At 44.2% G+C, this 26,540-nt stretch overlaps 1 protein-coding gene across 8 annotated transcripts in view; it reads right to left on the reverse strand.

Annotated features, from left to right (window-relative positions):
- RERE (arginine-glutamic acid dipeptide repeats) overlaps positions 1 to 26,540 on the reverse strand; it is a 166,211-nt gene that overhangs the window by 71,382 nt on the left and 68,289 nt on the right. For 7 of the 8 annotated variants that reach the window (XM_065037951.1, XM_065037952.1, XM_065037950.1 and 4 more), the window contains 3 exons: positions 13,790 to 13,895; positions 12,300 to 12,396; positions 9,913 to 10,017 (listed from right to left, as the gene is read on the reverse strand). In XM_065037951.1, the coding sequence (XP_064894023.1) occupies positions 9,913 to 10,017; positions 12,300 to 12,396; positions 13,790 to 13,895 (308 nt within the window). Of the gene's footprint in view, positions 1 to 5,713; positions 6,028 to 9,912; positions 10,018 to 12,299; positions 12,397 to 13,789; positions 13,896 to 26,540 lie in introns of those variants that run through there. The other variant, XM_065037954.1, reaches the window with a different exon arrangement.

A 26,540-nucleotide genomic window follows, 5' to 3' on the forward strand; every position in this document is an offset into this window, starting at 1 on the left:
ACACATCTGACACGGCAGAACTTATTCTCCTTCCTAAATTTGGAGCAGACTAACAGCATAAATAACACTAGCACTGAAGAGTGCCTTTCCATGCTTTCCTTCACTAAGGACATCACAACGAGAAGGCACACAGAACTAATTACTGGAAATACTAATTTCTGGATGGCTGCAGCTGACTCCATGGGAGCTCTGCTCTAATCTCACCCATCCAGTTCTTCCAGAGCCACATCACTGCAGCCTAGAAAGGCATTTGTGCCTCAGCATCGGTATCTGGGATACTGAACACAGCTACAGTCTGAAAAATTGACTGAGCACGGGATGCTGGAGCATCCTGGAAATGCACAAACAAAAGCGAAGTTTGGGACGGGACTTGCGCTCCTCACTATTCATGAGCTGGGGAAACTCAATGTGGTTACCCAGCCGTGGTTCCTCACAGGGAAATGAAGGGTGGAGAGGAATATTTGTGTGCCTTTTCAGCACTTATTTACCATTTCTTGACTATAGTCGCGCCCCAAAGTGCTCCCTCCCCTGCCCCAAAAGGTGAGGGCTGGACTGAGCGAAGCCGCTGTGCAGGCAGCTCTTCCATTCTGCACTACATCTTGGCTTTATTCTTTTTAAAGGGCACAAAGCTGATCGCTCTGCAAGGGCATACAAGATGTTAAATAATTTTGGCTGTTTCCACATCGCCAGGAATGGGTTTGCAAATGGAAAGAAAATTCTTGCTATGGAAACTGAAATGCACTGTAGATTTTAAGCTAAATTACATTGGTGGAGAGCAATTACAATAATAATGGAACGGCACTCTGTGTTTATTCTATGGGAAAGAGAAAAGAGGACCCAACACTGGATATGAAATCTGACACAAAAGAAACTGATGTAACAAAGCAGTATCCATAGCAACAACAACTTAATATTTCAGTCCTCTTCAGCTGCAGTGGATTAAATATAATGACAAGATGTTCCCTTTGAAAAGTAACCTGTTGCCATGACAACGTTGTGTTCTGCAAAGTAAACAGGGGCTGGTCAGAAAGGAGCTGGAAGCCTGCGAATGAATATCAAAAAGGCAAGAAGCTTCTGCAGAGGGGAGGGCAAAACAAGCGGCCGCTAATCCGAGAGGGGCTTGTTCTGAACACCACGGAGAGGACAGGGAGGGTGTTCAGTTCAACCCAGCTTTGTCCTTTCCATTCTAAAGCAACAGGGGAGCGTGGGGGTTCGAGGCCAAAAGCAGCACGGTTGGGAGAAAGCAGTTCAGGGGTGAGGATGAGAAAGGAATCGCAGACAGCACAGGGTGGGGGGAGAGGGAGAGGGAGAGGGAGAGGGAGAGGGAGAGGGAGAGGGAGAGGGAGAGGGAGAGGGAGAGGGAGAGGGAGAGGGAGAGGGAGAGGGAGAGGGAGAGGGAGAGGGAGAGGGAGAGGGAGAGGGAGAGGGAGAGGGAGAGGGAGAGGGAGAGGGAGAGGGAGAGGGAGAGGGAGAGGGAGAGGGAGAGGGAGAGGGAGAGGGAGAGGGAGGAGAGCTACCACCAACAGTTCCTGCCTGATTTCCAATGCAGGAACAAGCTGAACCCCTCTGCTTATCACGTACATCCTTGTCTACGCTGCACCCCAGACTTGTACCACTGATGCAAAAGGCGGCCCAACTGGTAGCCCATGGAAATACGGCAGCATCGCGATGCCATTGAGGCCTGGAATGCGGTAACAAGTGCCACAAGACAGAGTCTGCCCCGCAGTGAAGTCCCCCAGGTCACCGGGACGGTAACTCAGGACATCAGCAAAACTCTCCAAAGGTGTTTGCAGATCTCTGGGAGCACCATCCTGTCTTTGTCCCGTCCTCGCCATCAACCCAGCTCACACATGTCTTTCCCAGCACATCTCTGCTAGGAAACCCGGCTTCTGAACACGCACACGCTGGGTACGGCAGGTCAGCGGCTCAGGATACGGGAAAATAACTTAGTGCGACCACTAAATTTAAAAAAACAAGTCACCACAACTCAAACGTCTCATGTGAGATGGTATTCCGTGCGATTCGTTTAGCCACTCATAGCATAATCATTCCTGACTCTGTACATTGGTGATCTGTACAGCATATGAATAACACCAAGGCAAACTGTGCAGTGCGGGAGAAGTTTCAACAACTAAAGCAGAAGCCATTATTCTGCATTTACCAGCCATGCGAGGACAGACTGTTGGCTAAGAAGTGTGCAAAAACATGAGATGTCATCATTTTAATATGATGAAATAGTGAAAACACAGCTTAAAGCTGGGGCACGCAGGGGTTTGGTGGGGCTGATCTTTTAATTAGCAATAACAAGCACTAAACAACTAATCTTACGAGATTTGGGGTTATTTACAAGAAAATCAATGGCTTCCTAAATAAAACCAAAGCCAGATTAGATGTATCTATATTATAGGCAGAACAGATTATAAATTGCAATCATACACTTTAACACTGATGTGGTCAAACAGTCGCTATTATTGGCAAGGGAATCAGTTACATCAATTGAAAGCGTGACACAGTAAGGCAATTCCGAGATACTTGGAATTCCTGCAAAGTTAACACAAAGTCGTTCAGAAAGAAAGTTTTGAAAAGAAATTGGGTTTGCAAATGGTCCAATAACCAAGATGAAAGAAGCAGCTCCTCATAGACGGTTCTGAAAACATCTGGCAAGGTTCATTTGTTCCACCTCTACAAGGACAGAACTGGAGAGAACAAAATGACTCCACTCCAACTTCAGCTGCTTAAAAAATAGTTTATCAGGGCCTGAAAGGGCCTGGCACGACATTCAAGAGACTCACTCGCTAGGACATTCCGTTTCCTTTTATTCCATGCGCCGTAAAACAAAACTCAGAACCGCCTCCCCCTTCTAAACAAGCAGCAATTCCTGCTTGAAGACACTGAGTCACATCATTTTGTTTTCATTATATAGGGATCTATATCAATTTACAGATTAAACAATGGCTTCTTGGCTTTTTCCAATGATTATTTTCTACTTTAAAAAATTTTACTCCGAGTTGCCCAATTTTGTGTGTCCAGTTTGTACTTGTGCCTTAAATCTTCTTTTTTAAAGCAAGATCTTGAAATCCCTTTTCTGGAAGTATCTTAACACTCATAAAATACTCTTGCTAAGGGCCAGCCTTCAGTAAGTTAAGTTTTGTTTGAAACCCGTTGTAACAGTGCATTATAATAACAAAATTATACAAACAATTCTGTGTTCTGAGTGGAAAAAACAATCAAACCTGTATTTCAGGCAAATGGACTAATATGGGAATGTTTTTAGCGGTTGCTCAATCTGCAGCAGGAATGAATAAACACGTTGAACGTGTGCGTGCTCAGCGCGAGCTCAGACCTGCAGGGACCGCGGGGAGCGCAGGACGCCGTGTTCCGGGCCCTCGTGCTGTTTGCAGAAGGAAGTTTGAGTCAGACGGGAAAGCTTTGTCAACACAACGTTACTTTTTGTCACGTTTATATCTTAAAAAGAGACTCTACAGTCCTTAGAAGTATTGTCCCCTACTCAAAACGCAGGATTATAATACAGCCATTCCGAGACAAGTTCTTGCAAAGGAGCGCTCTGTCCGCATAGGAATTACCTGCGTGTGTAATGGTTTTCTTGTAGGTCTCACTGATCACCTCTCTAATATTAGTTTTCCAATATTTGATGACCTTCACATAGGGAAGGCAGCAGTATTTTGACCCTAAGTTCAAAAAAACAATAGTGGAAAGCTTTGCATGATATGAAGTTGTTTTATCTGATTTACACGTGATTTTAATAGAACCTGAACATTACTTATTTACAAGCAACATGTATAGGGATATTTAGGTGTTCCTGCTCCATGGGGGGATTGCGCTGGATGAGCTTTTGAGGTCCCTTCCAACCCCTGACATTCTGGGATTCTGTGAATTCAACATGGAATTACGCTGCGTTAAGTGCTTATCCTGTAGAGTTTCTAAACTGGGCAGGCAGTACCTTTGCATTTCCCAGAGCAAATTCCACTATTTGCATCATTTCTTCAGCACCATCACAGCTGATCTGCAGGACAGTGGAATCGGGCAGTTCATTTTTCCCATAAAGCTTCATCAAGTTATGACTGGAAAGCAGCACAAAGCGGGCTGCTTGGTACCCCCTGCCCCTTAGCACATTCTCTTCTGCTCATAAGTCAACATTTCCAACAAATGTTAAGGACATGAGGTGTCCCACCCCTGTATTCCTGCAGAGCAGTGTCACATTCCTGCATGTATTCGAGTAGCTCCGTTATTAGGAATAAGAATGTTTCCAAAGCCCAGGCCTATGGACACAACTCTTTCAACTACGAGGTGATTCAGCCAGCCTGAAGTTCGAGGGGACTGTGCCCTATAACCATCAGCATGACTTTGCTTCAGCCAGTGGCAAAAGTGACCAGGGACCCACACTAAGCTGGTGTCTTCTGTATGTTCTATATCGTCTCTGGAAACACCCAAAACCCGCCTGGACGCGACCCTGTGCGACCTGCTCCAGGTGAACCTGGACTAGATGATCTCCAAAGGTCCTTTCCAACCCCGACCATTCTGTCATTTGTGACTTTTATGCTCTATAGGAAAGGGAATTCAGGCTGCATATAGATACAGACATGGCGCTAACGTGGGCAATATTATGCAGCCTTATTCACCGTTCATTCCTCAGGTTCTGATGAGGAAGGCAGCCCAGTAACACTCGCTGCACGGGTGAGTTACTGCGTGTGCAAGGCCACAAGCCAACGTGCCGCTGGGAAGTTTCAGAGACGTCACTCCGAGCAGCACAAACCAGCCTGTCCCCTTCAAACTCCGGCTGCCCTGACTGCAGGACTGTCCCCCAGCGACAGGCCCCACGGTGCCGAGATCAGCTCCGGTCCTGCACAAGCCCAGACGCTGCCGTGAGCGACAACAGGCTGCAGAATCAGCTTGACTCCCATTCAACACACCCAAATCCTCTCAGACCCGCCTGTGTTCGCAGTCACAAGTCACTGCTGGCCGTCCCACAAGGATGTCAGAGCTGTAACTGCGCTATCAGCAAGAGGAGCTCAAGTCTTCTGTTTTATTCAGATCAGTTTAAAATGTAAGGAAGCGATGTGCGGACTGCTTACGCAGCTGTCGTGTGACGAGCTTCTAACGCACAACACAATATTGCTGCATTTTGGACGTGTGTTACTTGCATGTGAGTGACAAGCAAGCAGAACTACGCTGGCTACTTTATTTTTCCTTAATACTTGAGGAAGTATCTATAGGATCACTGCCCCTCCATCAAAACAAAACCACGTATCCTCAGAGCAACCAATGGCTGCTGGTCCACGACCCTCCCTGCAACATCACCTCAACAGTGGGTCACAGGCCCAAAACATCTCCTGACAGCCCCTTTGGCAACGCTGCATCCTGCAGAATCGCCTCTGCAGCTCCCGACGGACCTGCCGTCAGGTTGGCATGCACACAGCGCAACTGAAAGCAAAACTGCACCACGAGGGGGGGGATAAATACAAATATAAGCCCACGCAGCTTCAGTGTTTTGCTCCATGCACCCCGCAGGCAGACGATTCCCTGCTCAGTGCCCTCATGCACCATCCCAACAGCTGCACGGCAACGCTGAGGTGATTACAAGGTTCTGAGGAGCATGCAACAGCAATGAAATGATTTCATAAACATTGCAGAAGTCACAAATAACAGCAAAAAATCCCCATGGTTTAGGGGAGGCCGGAGTGATGTAGCCTACCTGCAGGGGCTGAATGGATCATCCATGACTATGACAGGCTCTTGTGGGTTTAGATGGATTCCTGAACCCTCTACCTAACAGCTAAAACTCTGCCTTTTCCACTCTACCAACTCAAAATGGAGGCACATGCAGCCTGAGAGACCTCGGAGAGCTTCCACTGAGCTTGTGCTATGACCTAAGCCTGCACGCAGAACGCAGAAACTTCGCCCTCGGACGGGGAGGACTGAGCATGTGCTGTGACCCTCCCTCATCCGCACGCCGGCTCCCAGCGCCATCCATCGCCATCCATCTCGGCTCAGCTCATCTCGCCCCTTTCGGCTGTTTCCGTCAATAAAATGAAGCGGAGGAGCGGCCTGCGCAGCTCCAGCCTCCGCGGCCGGGGAGCGGGGCCTTCGCTGGGGGATCCCGCACGGCCAACGCACACAGCGCTTTCTACACCAGCCAAACACGCTGCGATTCGATAAAAAGGCTTCTAAAAGCTTTTCTTCCTAGTTGGCGATTAGCTTTTAAATAAGCGGCATTAAAAGGCTGATGGGTTTTCACGGATGCAAACGACAAAAGCTTTGCGTTTCAATGCGTGATTTGCTCCTTAGGGAAACGCAGCGGCAAGCTGACTCACAAAATACTTGTATTCCACCTGTCAATAACGCTATAGATCAGAACACGTACAGAAGTTGTCAGCAACGCCACTGCCCTTTGCGAGCACGTGTGAACACAAGACTTGACTCGGTCTGAACTTCATCACTCTCGGTTATTGGCCTCCCGGTTCATTAACACAATTCTCGGCTACCCATTTATATGAAGGTAATCCCTGCCCCTACGGCACATAATGCTTTAATTAGCATTCTTGCCTCCAATTTAGAGCACCTGAGACACCCCAATTTACTGTGAGCCCAGAGGAGGATAAAAACTTACTCAAATTTTGAATTTTAAAAGGCAGAAAACAAATCAGGCAAAACAGATCGGGCCACAAAACAATCCCACATTTTCAGTCCTTTACAACAATCCACTCAAAAAGCTGAAAAACACAACCAACTATGCTATAAAATACTACGCTATGTATTTAAAACTTCCAAACACACAAAGAAGTTTTATAAAGTTCTAAAAAAAGCTGGGGGGGAACGACAAACCCACTATAACATTTTATCAGCTCATTTCTATTATAACACCAAATTCAGAACAAGACTGACCAGATTTCTCCAGACTAGTCTCTACTCCAAATATGCTGCTCAGTCCTGACCAGCCCATTGCTTCTAATTAAGAACAATTCCAAAGTCAAATATATCGAGTGTTCATGTCAATACAGCTGAAATTGGTGTCTGGATTTTTTTGTTGGCATTCTGGGTTATTTTGGCCCTTAAGCTCACAACATGAACTCGAGCAAAAGTTCTCAGTTTTTAATGCTAGCCTCCAGATCAGAGCTAAAATTATATGGACACATAGAAAGAATATATTCCAAATCATATTAATAATATCAGCCCGAAAGAACAACCCAAGAAGTTAAACAGACGTTTATCTAAATGTAGTTTTTGGGAGGGTTTACTGCCTGTTTGTTTGAAAGGAATGAACTGCAAGGCGCTTCAGCACAAGACAGTTCCCACCGACACACAGCGAGGGTGCTCAGCATCTCCGTAATTCCTTCCCAGGAATATTAGACAAGAGTGACACAAACCAACTTGGCTGTAATTTAGTAAGACAGACAGAAGCCATCTGTTCCACATCACACGGGGGTGCCACAAACAGCCCCTGGTTCCCCCCATCAGCAGGATTCCCCAATGCAGTTTAAATTGCTAAACCCATTTTAAAAAAAAAACCATCACCCCCCAACCAAGCAAGCCCAAAACTTACAATTTACCGTAGGAATTGTCTTATTTAAACAAATTATGCCATAAACTGTCAGTGTTCCACTTAGTAAGAACTCTGATTCAAGACATAAGGATGAATACATTTAAAAACCTTTATGATTGTTCCATCCTCTATCCCTGCCCTAGGCACTACAATATGCACAGAATCAAAATGTTCCAACTGCTAAAAACTAGCCAAACAATGGATGAAAACAGTAAAACCAGAGCTCTGCGGTCCTCTTCAGCTTCTGTTCACATTCTGGTTGTAGACATCAACTTATTCAACTACAGAGAGCAAGTCACCTTTAATTCGAGTTTTGGGAACGCTCCTCTGAGACTCCGCACCACTCATTTAGCTCTCATCTCCAGAAGATTAAAAATAAAGGAAAAGCAAACATGGTGGAATAAAAACACAGACAAGATACTGGTCCTCCCAAAACAACTACTCAGTAGATTCACCCATGCCTTGAATGTTTGCTATTATTTTGTTCTACAATGCAAAACAAGATCATGAAAGAGTAATTTTGATTCATGACCAAGAAAGTTGTTTGTAGAATAATATCTGATTATTTCTAGTTCCAAGTAAAAATGCAATAGCATCTAAATCTGTGCGTATTTACGGACGGCAGCGTCAGACAAGAGTTCTTCCACCACAACACCAGCCCAACACCAACAACCTACATCAGAAAAGCAACTCAACTTCAACACAGTTTTGGTTTTACAGCCAAACCACCAACAGGTCAGTCATCCTAGAATATACATTACAATACTCTTCCTTCCAAAAGCAAAATCAAAGTAGAATTAGGTATTTAAAGCAGCAGCAAACACACAGGTCAAAAATAATGAGGCCATGCAGCTCCTTGTTCTAAACTTCCCCTCATTCCAAGGCAAAACACAGACTTGAAGAGTTGGATTGAAATAAAACAAACTGCAACCAAGTGAAGAAAACCCTCCCCTTTGAGAGCTGGCAGTCTGAGTAATTAGCCGATCACTAAGTGCTATGCTTTGTCATTTCATTGATCTTCTCAGGCTCAGTCGTTTTCTAATGGCTGGAGGAATTAACAGCTACTTCTACACAGAAAGAGGGTATAAAACGACACTGACAACTCATATAAACGGCATTTCATAAGAGAACCATTAAACACAGAGCTCCAACAACGAATAGTTCATTTAATATTCACACCCTCAAAACTAAAACGCACTGAAAAAAGCGACAAAATCAAATACATGGTGAGGCTGAGAGCGTATCAGAGCTGGATCACAACACTTCATAAATAACTTTCCTTGTTGGACTGCTCCAAAAACATACACAAATGATGTTACTACAACATTTAACATATATTTTAAAATATTATAGGATTTCATGCCCTTTTGCAAGAGCTCAGCAGCCATACACTAGCAAGACTGCCTCCAGGACTTACACTGGCAACACTTGCTATGAATGAAAACAGAATTAATTGAGTTTACCTCATCCAATACTCTGTCTCAGACATATAGACGGTTTAAGACACTTCAGACTAAGGCACAGGAAGCCTCATAAATAGGCAATTACATTATAATATGCCCACACAGGTAGTTTCTTCCTAACTGCAAGCAGTTAGTGGTTGGCTATGCCCTGACGCATAAAGATTCCTATCTCCATTAAAAACAGTAAATCTACAATCTAACAAATCAAGTATTTATTATTTATATGCCTATCTAATTTCCACTTAAAATAACACTTTTCTCAACAATATCTCTAGAAATCAAGGTCCTGAAGCTAACGATGTTTTCCTCATTGAAAGAAACAACGCAACTCTCCGTCGGCACAGACCTGGCTGAGCCTTCCTCCGCACTAGTAACCTGTTACTCAAGGGCTTGTAGAAATACCCCCCTCAACTGCCAAATCTTTAAGGCTGCTATTTGTAAGGCATTCTCCATATTTACAAAACTACATAAATAAAAGAAAAAATAAGAGTTAGGGTTTGGTCGTGAAAAATCATGATGGTACAACATTGCTTACTAGAAGATGCAGTGTTTTCAGGGGTGCACATGTAGCCAATGAGACAGATAAGAGTGCCTGCTAACATCTGCAACCTTCAAAACATTTTGCAGCTCTAAAAGCCCGTTTTGAAGCAGTATATCATCTACCCAGAGATGCAACCGTATAGGACTCACTGCGCAATTCTGTTATCTGTTCATTTTTCTCCTGCACAAACACTCAGCGGACGCAGCAGCGTGTCCCCCACGTCCCCTTCCATGCACCTCCCCATCAGCGTCCTACTTGACTTCAACTCCTCTTCCCTTGAGTAGTTCTCCTGCTCCTACAGGCTCAGGTCAGTGCTAAAGCTTCCCTTTAAAAATCACTTCACTTACCTCGTCTCTGGATTATACCCCAGGATGTAGAAAAACGAATCCACTCGGGCTTTAAACTCTCTAGCAGCAAATATATCAGAGAAATGGGAGATGTTACACTTCCCCCTGAAAGAAAGAGGGGAAAACGGTATTAGGATTCCATTTGAATAACAGCTATTTTAATGAAGTGCCACTGCAATGTGTGCGTATAAGCCACACACATCCTTGTGTTCTCATAAACATCTAAAACCTCATCAATAAAAGCCCGTTGTAATGGAACCACGCAGATTCTTTTCCATTGTGCAAAGAGAAGAAAATTGAGTTCCAAAGTCTCCGATGGTGTTCTGCAAACATTCATTCATTCTGTCCCCAGGAGGCCTAGAAATACAGCCCCAAAAACGCCTTCTTTTCCCAAGTTTTGACAGCCCTATACCACTTACATCTTTAAGGGAGCTTCCAAGATTCTACTGTTTAGCTTTTTATTTGGGAAGTAAATAAAACTTCAGTTTAACAGCACTTCCAATTAAAAAATAAAAGCTATGCTGTTTTTAGCAACACTACAATCCGAACAACACGGAGCCCAAACACGCACGAGTTTCCTCCTCCTACTTTCATACGTGAGAGTAAAACAGTGACATTAAAAAGAGGAAAAAAAAGAGAGGATTTATTAGCTTGTTCTACAACAGACTGTTAATAACTTTTAATATAATTTGTTGATGAAGTCATTATCCTTAAGGACGAGCACGAGGACTGGCTGTAAGAAGCTGCATCTCATTTCCTCAAGGGTTTGCTGGGCTGTTAATGTTCAGCATCTGCTCGTGTTCCCATCCGAGGCATCGCAGTTTGCTGCCAACAACCAAATCACATCAGGAGCGGCCACACATCCAGAGAGCTGCTGCTTTTATTTTAAACCGGATCCAATGCAATGAACAAAGCATTAGATTTTGCTCTTTTCCGGCACGTCAAGCTTTCTAGGATTAATATAGATAGCGTCTTTTTTGCTTGTATTTACTGAACAGTGTTTGCTATTATAAAAAAGCCGCTGTGGGGCTTGTTTAACATTCTAGAAAGGTTTGGCAGTCTTGGTTAAAATGGAATGAAAAGCGCTATAGCCAGCAGTACACCAAGATGGATAATTATTTTGACTGTAAGAATACCAGATTTGTTGGCTTAAAAACATCACGTACTTGAAATCAACTGCACGAGAAAGGTGAAATGTTAAGCTTGCCGCCCTTTTTGTGGCAAAAGCACTTCAAAAAGGGCTTAAAAATCAACAGCCACCGCAAACTTGGCCTCGGCAGATGAGCTCTGTGATACACAACACCAACAGCTACCGGTGAGGAAAAACACAGCAGGGGGATGAAGGATGGAGAAAAGTGCCCACTGGTCTAAGACAAAATCAACAGGGCTCTCCTGTGAGCAAGGTCGGCTAACTGTCCCATGACTGTCTAACTCCCACTCAATTGCCTTCTGGTGAAGGACAAAGCGCCACTGGATTGTGCACAGGTCACACCAGGTTGTAGGAGAACATCAGCAAGGTCCCCAATGGAGATGTCGCACAGCAAAACCCAAAGACAAACTTGTTCACTAATATTTATTTTATTCTGGTGGCTGAAGCTGCCACCAGAATTTTCCACGTTTGTAAAGTCTAATACGTAAATCAAAGACCTCTTCCCTCCCTTGCAACAGTTTGTCTTGAAGTAAGTGGCTTCAGCAAAGTGGCTCTGAACAAAAAAATGTCTCCAGATGGTTCTAGTGGAACACCATCTGAGCATTATTATCAGGGAGATTATTCAATTTGCATTTTGACAATATCCATGCGTGTTTGGCACGTTGAAAATCCCCCGAAGAGTAATGCCTCGCTGTTTCTATTTGAAAACGTTTGCGAGGAACAGTGCGGCCCCTCAGCCCAGCCCAAACTCAGCGGTACAGAGAGCAGCACCCTCCAGGGAAGGGCACACAGAACAGAGGGCACCACAGACGGGTCCATCACCTCCTGTCTGCACAGCCAGCTTTTAATGGAGCTCTGAGCTGAGCTGCAACAATGACAAGTGCCTCAGAGCAAAAGCCTTTAGCGCAGTTTAATCAGGGCAGTGCACTAACCCTGGCTTTGCTGGGAGACGCTATTGTTAACAGTGAGATCAAACACGGAGGAGGGAAGGGTAGGATATTTCTGAGGGAACCAGCAATAGCCTGAGTTGGAAAGGATGGGAAACAACACTGATTAACTGAGATTAAAACGATATTGTAGAATTACAGCTTCTTTTTGAATGAGAACAGATAACACGAGTTAATTACTGCAGGAGATGAGGAGAAAGCCGAGCAGTATGCTCACGATGCCCATAGAAAACCAGAAAAAGGCTTTTCTCATCCTTGTCCCAGCCCCGTCCCCACGTCCCCACGCTCACCTGAGGGCGGCGGCGTGGTACGTGTCAACGTAATCCGAAATGAAGAGCTCGCGGTTCTTGATGACCGGGTCCGTAATCACCAGCTCTCGCCCCGAGTCTGCCGGGATGCAAAGCACAGGAAGGGACCGCGGCGTCAGCTGGCGCTGGCAGCCCCGCCACAGCACAGGGGGCGCACAGCCCAAAGGCTGAGCACCCTTCTTAGATACACACTCAGCATCAAGATGACAAACATTCAGATCGTTTACACGGTCTGCACGTACAGAAATAACATCATACCCCTATTTACACGTGAATTTGGAAACAAACTTTAGGGGTAAGTGGACACATCTTACCTACCGACCACCAGAAGTGGTCTCTGCTATGTGAAGCAATGTTGCTAGTTAATTTATCACTGACTTTTGCGTTCCGGGCTAAAGTTTTGGTTGTTTCACACATTTAATCGCAAATCTTCAGTAAAATCTTGACAGTGCTAACTGCTTAGTGCTCTGGCTTTGACATAAATATGGATATTCATGTTCAAACTCAGAAAATTCTCAGTGTTAAGAAAAAACTGGAAGACAACCTTTCCCATGACTTCGTTATAATACCTTTGAATGGCGCACAAGAACATTTCTCCACGTGCACAAGTGTGTGACGTAAAAAGCTGTGAGGTTATTAAAATGTTCACTTCTTGGACACTCCATATAATCCCATTATTAGAAGTTTCAAATAACTTAGTAAGAAATGTTACACGCACACAATGTCGGTAACACCTGCAAAAAGGAGGATGTCTGCTCAACCTGGTACTGTCACGCACCAAAAAGTTGCTGTGTTCCATATTTGAAGCATTAACTTTTCTCATCACAATTCACCTTGGAGTATCTTCAGAATTTTAACAGTTGCCTCAAGGAAATTTCCTGGTTAGAATAGAAGCAAATGTTCTGTCTCCCCTAGAGGTAAGAGATAAATGACACTGGAATATGTACTAAAGTTTCTTGCGTTTCTGTTAAACCCCAGATCGCACTTGGGTTTTGCAAGGAGAAAAGGGGGGGACTCGGCTACAAATCCCTCAGTTACATCACTTACCGCAATGTTAATTACATTGAATATTCATGCACGCAGGGTAGTATGAATGTAAAAATGTAGTTCTCCTGACACTACGGCAGAATCACCAAAAATAGAAGAGACTGACAATTTCTTCAGCCAGTTTGGTATTAGCAGACCGTCCAGAAGGCCTAAAAGGGATCCAATGCTAGTTTTCTTTTCTGCTCTCTTAAGGCATTAATATAATATAACACGGTATTTAAACCAGACCTGGAACACATCCAATTATAGCTCTGGTTACAGGACATACACTCATTAGAACGTACAAGGCAGGTAAGCAACACTATCATCTGTCTTCAGCAACAGCTTTGTATCCCTATACAGAAGTGTTCTTGCTTCTTGGGCTGTTGAAACATAAAATTCAGAGTACAAGTAAAGCAGGCCGTACTCCGCAGAGCCTGACTTACCGTTCTCGTTGTGTCTGTCCTGAACCAGATGCTGATAGACTGAATCCGGGACTTCAGACTGGCGATAGTACCATTTGACGTTCATCAGGAGGTGGTCCCGTTTGCTCTGAAAAAGAAGGTCTAAAGGCATTACTAAAAAGGAAATCGGACCACATCTGACACATTGTACGGTATACAATTTGTCTGCACGCTGAAGGAAACCTGCAGCAAAACCCGAAAGGGAGGAAGACACTTGTATGGCAAAGAAACGAGGGCAATGTGCTAATGGCTGACTTTCAAATTAGACAAAAGCAACGAGAACCTGCATCAACATGCAGTTGTACCTCTGGGTATCTGAACAGAAAATACAAGTCACTTAAAACTACACCCAAGAAGAGACAGGGATTAGAAGAAGCCTGCAATCCTTGGCCTCACGCAGCCCCGTCTTAGTCTGCCAGTTTCTACAAAACAGTATTTATGGCCAAACACAGAAGAGAATACCAATGGCAACATAATTCAATGCAACCATTCTGAAAGAAAACAGATTTCCCCCCCGCCCCGCAAGGATGGATGGATTCATATATAATCATAGATGTTCTTTATGAGACTCCTCTACACAAAAGCACAGGATGCTGCACTTCAATCCAATAATTACCGGCTCTGACTGCTCACGTACCTCACAGAGCCAACAGCACAATTTACACTGAAGTACCTTCCTCAAGCGCTCCTTTTGCACTGGAGAACCAACTACCACTTTGTTCCTTCTCGGAAGGAAACGAGCATAAACACCACTTGAAAAGAGAATTCCCAGATCAAGTTATTACAGACTGTCTGCTTCAGTTTATCTTTGAAAGCCTGGGTAGTCGATTCCTCCAAATCCTGCTTCAAAACACTTGAAGCAACAGAGGAAAGCCTGAAGGGAAACCAACATTCTTTCGGAATGAGGCAACTGCAAGTGCCCTTTGTTTTTCCCGGCCTACACTTCTCTAGACCCTCCTATGACTGCCCGTGAAACATTTACATTTCAAAGTTAAATCGTAGGTTACTGGACCAGAAAATGTTATTGTCTCTTGGGTTCACATCAGCTCTGTTGTTACAGCAATTTCCACCCTTTCTGCTTAATAAACGCCAAAATATTTCCATTAAATTCTTGAAGCCTTTGATGGAAAACACATGTAATACCACAAAAAAGCTGCTAGTGGCAGCATTGTGCCAGAAAAAAGGTTGTGAACAGCACATGTCCTCAGTGTGAAACACCCCAAAAAACAGCCGGGAGCATCCCAAGAATACATGTGAAACCTACTTTTTAATAATACATTTGCAAAGACAACGAGCTTGTCTAACGCATGAAAATAAGAAAGGACAGCGACTAAGAGGCAACACCGATTTCTGCTTTTTCATCGCAAACACCCCAGTTTCCTAAAGCACTTACGACGTTTTACAGTATTTCAATCACCTCATCACACAAAAATCACGTACTTTAGGAAAGCAGAACATCTACACACAGCCTGGAGCTTCTTGCTGGTTCGAGCACATCAATTTGACCCGAAAATACTCATTGCCCATTTTGAAACCTTGCTCTCAGGCTCCCGGGACGTCCAGGTTGTTCCCTTTGCTGTGTTTTATTCCAGAGGTTCCCTGCGCATGTGGAAGAACAACGACATTTCCTGCCCTGAATCAAGTTCGCAATAGGAACACAGGGGGCACGGGACTGGATCACGGGGGCACGGGACCGGATCACGGGGGGCACGGGACCGGATCACGGGGGAGTTTCCAGGGCAATGACGAATTGGAGAAGAAATGACGGGGGTTTTCATAACAAAGCAAAGTGGCTTTTCTTTCATTATACTTCAGAAATAAAAATAACATATTGTTAAAAACTACAGAGGAAAAAGGTGAAGTTAGAATTAGAGCTCAAACCGATGATAAAAACAATCAATCCCAACGGTGTGTGCATAAGCATAGATTTGAAGCCATGGCGTACACTAACGTCCTATGCTTTTAACTTCTAAAACCTACATTTTATGAAAATGAATTCTAAATGACAGGAAAAGCCAAACACGGCCAACATACATATCTTTGATCTCCTTCCTAAACACCCCCTTCTACCATGATTGCTGCTTTTTGTCCAATTAATTTAAAAGCTTCATCTTGAAAAGGCACATTCCATATCTGCTCTCCAACACGCGCAACCCTGTTGGGTTTAACCTGAAGTCTCCACCTCCCTAAAAATATCAAGCGTCTGTCACATTTATATCCTGCACCACACAAGAAAATTCCTAGACATGCTATTTTGTCAGCCAACTTTTAACTCTGTGTGTCATTCCCATTGCAGAACGTACCCACAGGCGCCATGGGTTTAGAACCACGTGCACACAGAAGTGTCCCCTAGTTCAGAAAACATTACTTTAGTATTATTTTGCACCGTTCCGTATGAAAGCTGCAGACGGCCACGTGCCAAATCCAGACTTGCACAAATCACAGGAATTGCAAGTGCTTTAAAGTGTCTTTGTCAGCTCAAAAATATTCCCTGTGCTGCAAAACTCCAATTCTTCCCTTAAATGACAATACTGCCTATTGCTGCGATGCTCGCCAAGTAATCATTTGGGCTTCTGCTGTTGCTGCTGTTTGGGTTTTTGTTCCTTTTTCCATGAATCTGCTTTGGACATTCAATGAGAATTAGATAAAATCCATAAATGGATTAAAGCATCCCGGTTCGCAAACATCTGCTCAACCGCTACTTAAAAATGAGCTTCGCCATTAAAAGGGGAAAAAATAACCCCACAGGTTCTCTTTACAAGTATGAACATAGTGAATTCCACAGCATTTGGGACAACTGCAAGGTGCCAATTTGATTTTTCAACACACTCAAACAGTTACCGCACGTTACAATTCACATCTTAAGAGATGCCACATTCTCTTCCCAGGGCTCTGACCAACCAAACGGTGCAAACGATCACAGATGTCCTGCAGATTCTCCCCGAGGGATTTAAGCCATATCCTTCATGACTTGCCCTATTTAGATACCACGTGAAATCACAACGAGCTTTGGAAACAATCTACCAAATGCTGGAGATGACAGATGGGCACGCAGACTCGGTGAATAGGAGCTATTGCAAAGAAACAGCAAAAGACAACAAGGAAAAGAACACCTTTCCTTTATTTCAACAAGGACATTTTTCTATTTAAAAAATAAATCATGTGATTAAGCCTAAGCTACCAAATTCTTGTGTTATTTTAATAACACGTTAGATATTTAAGTCACCGTGCCATTTAAAATCAACACCTTGTGCGCTGCAGCACGGAAGCTCTGGCTCTACAAAGCTGCTTGTCAAGTGGACGTTATTTTTAACGCTACAAATTCACCCACCCCTTGCGCTCGTTCTTCGCCACCCAAAAATGATGATCTTGCTCCACACCCCCCGTTCTGTTATAATTCCGCTCCGGGCTCCACCACCAGCCATAGGGTTGATTGTCCCACTCGTTGTGCCCTTCCCCGTCGCCACTTACTCCAACCACACCAAGAGACACACACATGAACCCATCTGCAAGTCAGGAGCTCAACAGATACAACAAGCGTCATTTTTCTCCCTACTCTGCAACAGCACATGTAATTTCAAGTTCTCAGGATATCTTCTTTGTAGGCTGCTTTCTAATTAAATAAGAAACCTGACCAGCTGTTCGCAAGCCAAGAAAACCGAGCCTGGAAATACAGAGGTTATTATTACAAATGAACGTTATTTTTGTAGCTTGATTATTTAATTCAGCTGCGTGTATGTTAACATATAATTACTTCTTGCCAACACAGTAGCATTGTCAAGAGCGGGAGCCATCAGCGTTCAGTAAGAAAATAAGACGAGTGAAGATGGCAACGTGCAGTTCAATCCTCAAACACGACACCCCGGGAATGCCGGGAGCCCTTTGGGTTCCTGTCCTCTTCACCCCAACCAACACAAAACCCACAGCCTTTCAACTCGTTAGCGTTATCTAACGACTCTTCCATCGACAAGAGCTTTTCTCCCAGAACCGCGTCTCCTGGCTCGTCTCGGCACACAGGGCAGCCCACAAAGGCCGCAGGGTTGAGGGAGCGCAATAACGGCAGCAGGAAATGAGAAGGTTTGGTTAAGCTGTGGATAATCGATCGGTGTATTCAGCCAAGTGTGAGCTGAGCTGGGAATAAGCTGCCTGCGGTATCAAATATTGCTGTTGCCAAGGTAAAGTCTGTGTAGGAGAACACATAATTTATTGACAAAACAACACAGAATTTTTTTACGCCTTGCTCTTGACATTTTGCGACTGTTTGCAACAAGAATTTCTCTTGTGTCCCTTTTATTCACAAGTTTAACAAATGAAACTCCTTTTGGAATTCATGAAGTCACCTCAGTGTGCTGGAAATTCATTCAGTCCTATGTACAAATAACTCAAGAGATGTAAAACAGCATCACATTCACCCTGCCCTGAGTGCAGCATCTCCCGTGTGAGGAAAGGCTGAGGGAGCTGGGGCTCTGGAGCTGGACAAGAGGAGACTGAGGGGGGACTCATTCATGTTTACAGATATCTAAAGGGTGAGTGTCAGGAGGATGGAGCCAGGCTCTTCTCGGTGACAACCAATGATAGGACAAGGGGTAATGGGTGCAAACTGGAACACAAGAGGTTCCACTTAAATCTGAGAAGAAGCTTGTTCCCAGTGAGGGTGGCAGAGCCTGGCCCAGGCTGCCCAGGGGGTTGTGGAGTCTCCTTCTGTGCAGACATTCCAACCCGCCTGGACACCTTCCTGTGTAACCTCATCTGGGTGTTCCTGCTCCATGGGGGGATTGCACTGGATGAGCTTTCCAGGGCCCTTCCAACCCCTGACATTCTGGGATTCTGTGAGGATAAACAGCTTATTTGTAGACAGCTACTTAAATCTCAGCCCACATATATACCACACCTATGAAAGTATGAAACAATCCGCCTACACCTTTAAGCTATTGCAAAATATGGCCAAAATTAAGTCTTAAATCATGACTCATCTGCAGGGTTGTGTTTTGTGTGTCGTGGGGTGACGGCCAGAGAGCCAAAACCTCCGAATCCAGCTATCGAGTCTCAAGGCTTTTTAAAAACACGAGGTGATATGCTACTTATCCGCATGTTAATTCACAGGAGCTGCCATATGTTGTCTCCTAGTGTGGGTGGTTTGGCATTATAGTTGCTAGACTGTCTTAAAAAAAATACAGTCTTCAGATCACCAGAAGAACCGCACGATCAAAACTTGCTACGCTGCCACTTTATGAGCATCTTATGTTCTGGTGTGATAACTATTATCGTCTACAGCATATACTTTATACTCTACAGCATATACAACAGACAAAGAGTAATTATGGTAACTGAGGACTAGGCGAAGATTCATTAGAAACTGCAACAAATCGCACTAAAAGACGGCGTGAACTTTAGTTAATTCAACAGTAAAGTCTGCCGTGTGAGGATCCAGGTTGGCACCGGGAGCTTCTCAGACAAAGCTCCAGCTCTGCTGTCTGAAATGCATTTTTCTCTCTTCACTCTGCTTCTCACAGCCTTGTCTTCCCTCCCAGCTTTCACAAAAATCAACTAATATGGAATAAATGTTACCTACCAGCTCTTAATTTGATCTCGTGTCACTCATAAACCCTCCCTTCCCCTCAGATTCTGCTCTCCAGATGTCCAAAACATCCTGAAATAATTAAGCCAAAACTCAGCCCCAGTCGCCCAAGAGCCGATATGCCAGAATTCAAGCAAAGATGGAACCAGTATCTAGACCCAGCTTAATCACCAGGCTTTCCCAGTAAAACTAGTGTGCTGGAACAGTTCATTTGTCTTTTGCAGACACCCCAGCTACTCACCCACCAAACCAGGGAAGCACTTGCAGGATTAGGGGTTAAACTCTGCTCTGGTCCTTAGGCAGGAGGGGTCACACACCAGCCAAATGTTGCTCCATAGAGATGGCATCAATGAGGAGGAAAGATCTGCGCTCCTAAAATTGCACTTTAGAGATAAAATAATCCTCTCCGACATACTGATAACAGCTTCATCCTCAAAGAGCTCCTAGAATCAGATTTGGGCGACAAACTCAGACACTTTTAGGCCCTTATTCTGCTACGATTTTCTCACTGTTTTCTAAACAATGTCCTCTGCTTATTCGCTTCCAAAGGAACCGCCACGGGGTGCAAGTCAGCAGTTCCTTGACACAGAGAGGCTGACGTGGATTAAGCTGAACGCCGACAATAGAATATCAATGTGTGAAGGAGGCACCAGATGAAAGCAAAAGGAAACACAAGGAACGAATGAAAATGCCATTAGGCAAAGAGTCATTCCTTTCCAGGACCTGTGCCCATATGGAACAATGGCTTTCATCAGACACTTGTGAACAATCCAGAACTGCACACGGCCTCACTCAAGTTCTCAAGGAGAAAAAGAACATTCCTCGTTTCAGGAAACGACCATAAAAGATTTCTGTATTTAAAACAAACGATAATATTTATTCTATAAACTTTTCAGCTTTACTAGAAACAGGTTGCTTATTGTGCCAAGATCTAGCAAGTCACCTGTTTTCCTATCACCAAAATACACTTCAGTGCAATTCTAAATGACCAAAGATAATTTCATCCTGTAAAAATAGCAGTTATGCTTAAAAACTGGCTGGCTTAAAATAAAACATCATAAGATCCTTCAGGAAGGTTATGGGTCATTGCTTACTACCTCATTTAATCCCTCTGTGGTATCTTTCTGCTCCGTTTCCCTTTTATGTTCTTTGAATCCCATCTGTGGTTCATGGTGTCAGTTATGCTGAGCTAAAGCAGAAAGTAACCACAGTGCCCAACTCCTCACGAACAAGCCTGTTTAACTACAGCTGTCGGGGTTTGAAGGCACCATGTCCACCCATTTTATCCCCAGGAAAGCTGCTGAGGCACAAAAAGTTTTCCCCAAATCACTGTTCGCTTCTTGGGGAAAATAAGCAGCTGTTTACACAAGAGATCAGCTAAGTGTATATACCTGATATTCATAGATCTGAGACATATACATACATATGAATATCAGATATATCTGAAGAAAGCTGTGCAGACAAACTGCAACCAAGGCCCCAGAGGAAAGCAGAGAAGAGCTGCCCATCGTTCCTGGGGACGAGCACTTGGGTCCATCCAGACTGGCTGTTTTTGTTTCAGCAAGCCTCACATCTCCATGCAGCACCCAGCAAACACTGCATTGCCCTCATGCTGAAGATTTGCCACACAACACAAAAATGCCGCATTTCTAGATGTACATAGATAGGGCACACACAGCTCGATCGCACCAACACAGATGAAGCAATGGAGATGCCACATCTCGGGTATTACGTCCGCAATTATCACAAAAGCCCTACACAAAAGACACGCACAGGGCTGAGAATTTATTAACAGGCTGTAACTAAACCCACTACTAGAGAAATCAATAAGCACTAGTGTTGATCACAGCATCTCTGTTCATGTTTGGTGCTTCTATCTGCAACCTCCACCTAGATTACAGACTATGACTTGCGCACAGAAGCAAATGCAGCCACAGTATTGCTAACGACCCTCCTTGCACATGGTTTATTATCATTATTAGCATTCCTGTTGCTGCACTGCATTTGATACACATTGTACAAATACACTCTGTCAAGCATAATAAGCAAACAGTTACCTAACAACTAATGGTGTCACAAATGCATTTAACTAATCATTGAATATATGCTCTGGTAATTAAATTCCATTAAGGTTTTTAAGCGTTATCCTAAAGAAATGCAACACTGAAATGAAGACACCACTCAGACTATGCCTGACATTTGCCATTAAATGTCATTGATGGTATATAGCTCAAATCTAATTGCTGAGCACCAGCAGCTGCAGTATTTATCACTTCTATTAAAACAAGAGGCACGCAGCGGTGGGACTATTTGAAGCCATCATACACAGTTCAAATAGATTCCTCACCTTTTAAATATCAAGGGGCCACGTTTTCTTTACCATCTCACCAAGGGCTTTACCTTTTAACAAAGAGATACCTAGAGCTGAAAGGATAAAACAACGAGGAGACAGTTTGCTCTGCAAACCCAGCACAGAGAACGGTCACCTGGCTCTTAACACAGCGCCCGATAGCAACGGCAATTTGATGACAGGAAAAATTCAAGCACCTCTGCAAACTGCTTTGTTTTGTTAATAACCTGGGGTTTAAAATTATCAACAGAAAAGAAATAAAAGGCTGATCAGCCAGCTCCTGTGACGTGGTTATTTCACATAATCAAATGCTGTTCCTATAGAGGTTATATGGTAAAACGAGGCTCTCCCCCTGTCTCTGATGCACACACCCAAGAGAGACACCTACTTAAATCTATATTGAAACCCATATTAGAGAAGCTTGTGCGATTGTCTCCAGTTCTGGCTTCTTGTGTTACTTGGAATTGGAGGGGCAAAAAGGCAAAAGGAAAACCAAACCCAAAAGCTCAAGCTCCCGGGGAGCCTGACCCTAAAACGTGTGGAGCTACCTCAGGATTTACTACCTTAAAAAGGTGAAATACAGTATTTATACACTGGCACAAGTGACGCTGACAAACCCATTTGCACACTTAAACCAATGTGAACTACAGCACTCGGCCTCGAAAAAAGACAAAAAATTTATGACTATTTTACCACAGTTCACAGAATTTTGCACTTCGGGGCGTCAAGTTTTCAGCTTAAAGGCCCAAATTGCCTGAAAACTGAAACAGCTGATATGGAAAGAACGTTGTGAAGGTTTATAAAAGCACACGGAAACCGTGTATACAGTCGGTATACAATTTTCAGATATCTCCTTACAGATTTGCCTCAGCTCACGCAGGGCAGCCCTCAATCACAGCCCATAATAATACCCTGTGCTCGTGAGCACAGCACAGGGAGTAAGAATCCCTGGGTTTATGAACCATTTCTCAATACAAATACGCAAAACGGCTACAACACATGAGAAGCAGGGAACCAACAGCACATAACAGCTTCCTGTTTGGCAAACACAACGCTCAGTCTTTTCAGCGACAGACGCTCCGAGAAGCATCCCAGGGAACACCTTTCTGCACATTTCTTGACATAAATTCCGTGCATTGTGTGATATTATATATGACGTACCTTCTGCCTCGCCAGGTCCTCAGGTTCAGACACATCAAAGCACCCAATTGTCTGGTTTTTTGCCTTCTTTTGAGACATGAAGAATATGAAAGCAGGCGCTGAAGCTGGTCCTTGTTAGCGGGCCTATTTTCATCTCTTTCAACTCCAAGCGAGCAGTTCCCTTGAAAACTGCCACCGCATTTTCGCAATCCGTGAAAAGGAGGTTCAAGAGCCTCAGGTCACCGCTCATAACCACAGTCGATACAGAGCATAAATTACATCCTCCTATTCCACACAAGTGAATCGTGTATATTCTTTTATCTTAATCGCTCGATTCTTTTTATAAATCAAATATTCCAGGCATGTTTGTGGCCAGGAGGGTGTAAACAGCTTGCAACTCCTTTTTCTAAAGTAATATTCCCAGAATTCATGGTCCATCTCCTTTCTTTTCTGCAAAGTTATGTTGAAACCTCATCTTAACCATTCCCTCCCACTTTTTTTCTCTCTATACAAACACACAGATGCCACATTTATTCTTCCTTCTACTGCACAGATACTTGATACAAATTGGTGAAGCTGTCAAGCAGCCTCAACTCTAATCAAGGGTATTTCCACCTAGGAAAATGCTGTTGCGTAGATGAAGGTGTGTGTATTTTACACCGCGGCTACTCCAGCGTTTCTTAGCTACTTACCGCACTTCCTGAGGATGGATATGACACTGAGTCGCAAACCGGGATCGCAGGCTTCCCAGGATGTTTTACAAATATAAGGGAAACAGCGTCTGTTGTTTTATATGGCATTCCTTACATGAGGTATATTAACAGCACATACAGGTGGATGGAACAAGAATTGCTTTACGTAACAACACAGCTTGTGTATTTCCCAAAAGGAAAGAGTTCACATGAAGCTTGCTTAGCACAGGTTTGTTTTAATAACTTTGCGTTGCTTTTAATCTCCAAGTGTTCCAAGAAACAAGACACTGAAAGGAATAAGATTAAAAACAGAAAAAAAGTTCTGCTTAGAAAGCAGAGCAGGATACTCATGCACTACTAATTTAATTAAAGAGTTATTTTCCTTTTAAATACCCTCTAATGGCCCAAAACGAACTCAAGCTGATTTAAAATCAATCACTTTAATCAAAATTACAAGTTCAAATTCTCCATGGATTCGCGTTCAGTGACTACAGAGTCAAAACGGCACATCCATGGCATCCCAACTCTTCCTTGCTCCAAGTCCCAAGGCGGGAACAGAGCCGTTATCTCCTCCCAACAGCACACGGGAACCTCAGGCTCCGCAAACAGCCCCAAAACCCCATTTCTGGTCCCAAGCCAGGCCCTCGGTGGCAGCCAGACCCCCCACCCGCCTTCTGTGGAGCGGCAAACAGAACTGACAAAGATCTGAAGCTCCAGTAGACAAGGTGGAGCCGACTCGGAGCGTTTTCTGAAGCGGCTCCATCAGTCTGATATATAAAAAGGGAGACGTTGCTTCTCCTGCCACTCAAACACCAGACGCATCCCAGGTATTTAGAGAACATCTGTCCTGTTTTCCCTTCCTCTCACCGGTGGTTTCGTAGCATTCCCCAGCAGCCACTCCAACAGACTTTTCCCGGTGTTTTTTAATCCACACGGAATCAACACCTCCTCACCCAGCGCGGTGTTCTGACACCAAACCGTCCCCTGCCTTCCAGAACACACTCGCTCTACACACCGAGCCCACAGTGACAAACACCTGACACCGCAGAACACGCACCAGCGTCCCAATGTCTGTCACGTTATCCAGTGCTTCAGCTTAAAGAGGAATAATGGCTGATGGTTATGGATTAAAACTGTTGCTACGTGCTTGAGCAGGAGAGAAAGGTAAGAAATAGTTGCAAGGGAAGCTCTTGTAACTGAAGATGAATGTGTCAATAACTACAAGCATCCCCAAGTACTGAAATAACACGGAAACCAGGAGACAAGAAGAGTCCAAGTGACTCAGGGCAGGAGGAACAGCGGTTTCCAAACCCACTCCCATCTCTCCACAGACTCAGGTGTGGAGATTTCTCCACCAGCACCGCAGACATTTCCACCTTTAACCACAGCGACTCCACAGCGCTCGGGATGGAAACGGCGCCTGCGGAGTCTCAGCAATGTTCTCCGTAGCTCAGCTCCACCACAACCCAACTACAAAAATCAACGGCGTCTATTTTACAGACGCGTTATTCTTTTCTGCCCATGTTTTGTTTCTAAGCACCCAGACGGGACTTACACACTTGGCACAGGCGTCCCGTTGTGCCAGGGGTGGGATGTTTATTGTGTCCCACACCTCCACATGCTACACCAAACCATACTGGTTTTCACAAGAGCTTTATCAGACCTCGAGGAGCCACACGAAGCCCATCGGTGGGGTTGCCCTTTCCCAGCAAGCAAATGGTGAGGGTTGGGACACACTAAAATTCCGTGACCACAGTGACATTTCACATTCCTTAAGGAAAACCATTTTGTAAGCGGGAAAACAAATTTCTTTAATAAATTATTGTCACCAGCTTACAAAGTATAACAACGTGTCTTTGGAGACTTAGCGCAGACATGAGGGATCCGACAGAGCTCAAGTACCCCCAAATGACCAGAGAGAAAATTTCAACTTCAATAATCGTAAAGGTCAGGAGCATTATTAAACATGACAGATGCCCGCACTATTCAACACTAGAGGACATGGCTAAATTTGTTCTAACTCCATTTGCTCTTGCTACATTTAAAGCAGCTAATGTACCATCCAATACTTTGCCCCTCCCCTGAAAGCTAGAAATAACAATCTTTTTCCTCCATATTTTCAACTCCTGATTTATTTAGCAGCCAATTATCTCAACACCAGGTGTAGCTGGTTTGCTTTCCATAAATCAGAGGAAACAAGACAGCAGAAAAGGAAAAATAAAGGCAAAAGGTGCTGAAGGTTACACTGCAAAGTGCCTAAAAAACCCTACAAATATGGGCAGGTCAAATATAGAGAGGAAAGTTAAACTCTGTGGATCCTGTATCTAAAATGAAGCCCTTGCTATTAAATGTGTTCTCGTGCACAAATACACATGTCCCTCTTGATAACACAGCATGGGAACCGCAATCCCCATTACACTCCACAACCATGAGCACTATATTCCTGTTTCTCCCCGTTTGCTCAATACCTGTTTTCATCCTCGGCTCACAGTCAAATGGGCAGTGGCAGTGATATTAATGGTATTTATATCACTTGTGCTTCCAGCTTTCCTTTTTATAGAATTAGAAAAAAATAACAATAGCATGGGATTTCACATCCAGTCCTATTTTTGCCTCTCTGCAGCTCTTAGAATTCCCCTCATATGGAAATGAGCTTCCAAAACAGAACAGCTTTACAACGAACCAGAGCGATATTCTGATTTAAAACAGCCTGACAAGCACCATGAGCTCCCGTTAAGGCCCTGCCGGCCGCGTTCTGGTTGCAACGCGTATGGACCGCGGTCACGCACACGCTGAGCATCTCACCAGCATCCGAATGCCCAGCGGCGTCAAACCAAACAGGGTAATCGCATGGAAATAACCTGCGAATTATGTGTGCTTTCTATTTCTTTCTTCCCCCCACACACACAAGTTGTAAGGCCTGGATTTCAACTGTAAAGATCTTAGTCATAGGGAAGAAGAGCTGGAGTTGAG

Source organism: Columba livia, chromosome 21 (genome assembly GCF_036013475.1).
Source record: "Columba livia isolate bColLiv1 breed racing homer chromosome 21, bColLiv1.pat.W.v2, whole genome shotgun sequence".
Classification (NCBI taxonomy): domain Eukaryota; kingdom Metazoa; phylum Chordata; class Aves; order Columbiformes; family Columbidae; genus Columba; species Columba livia.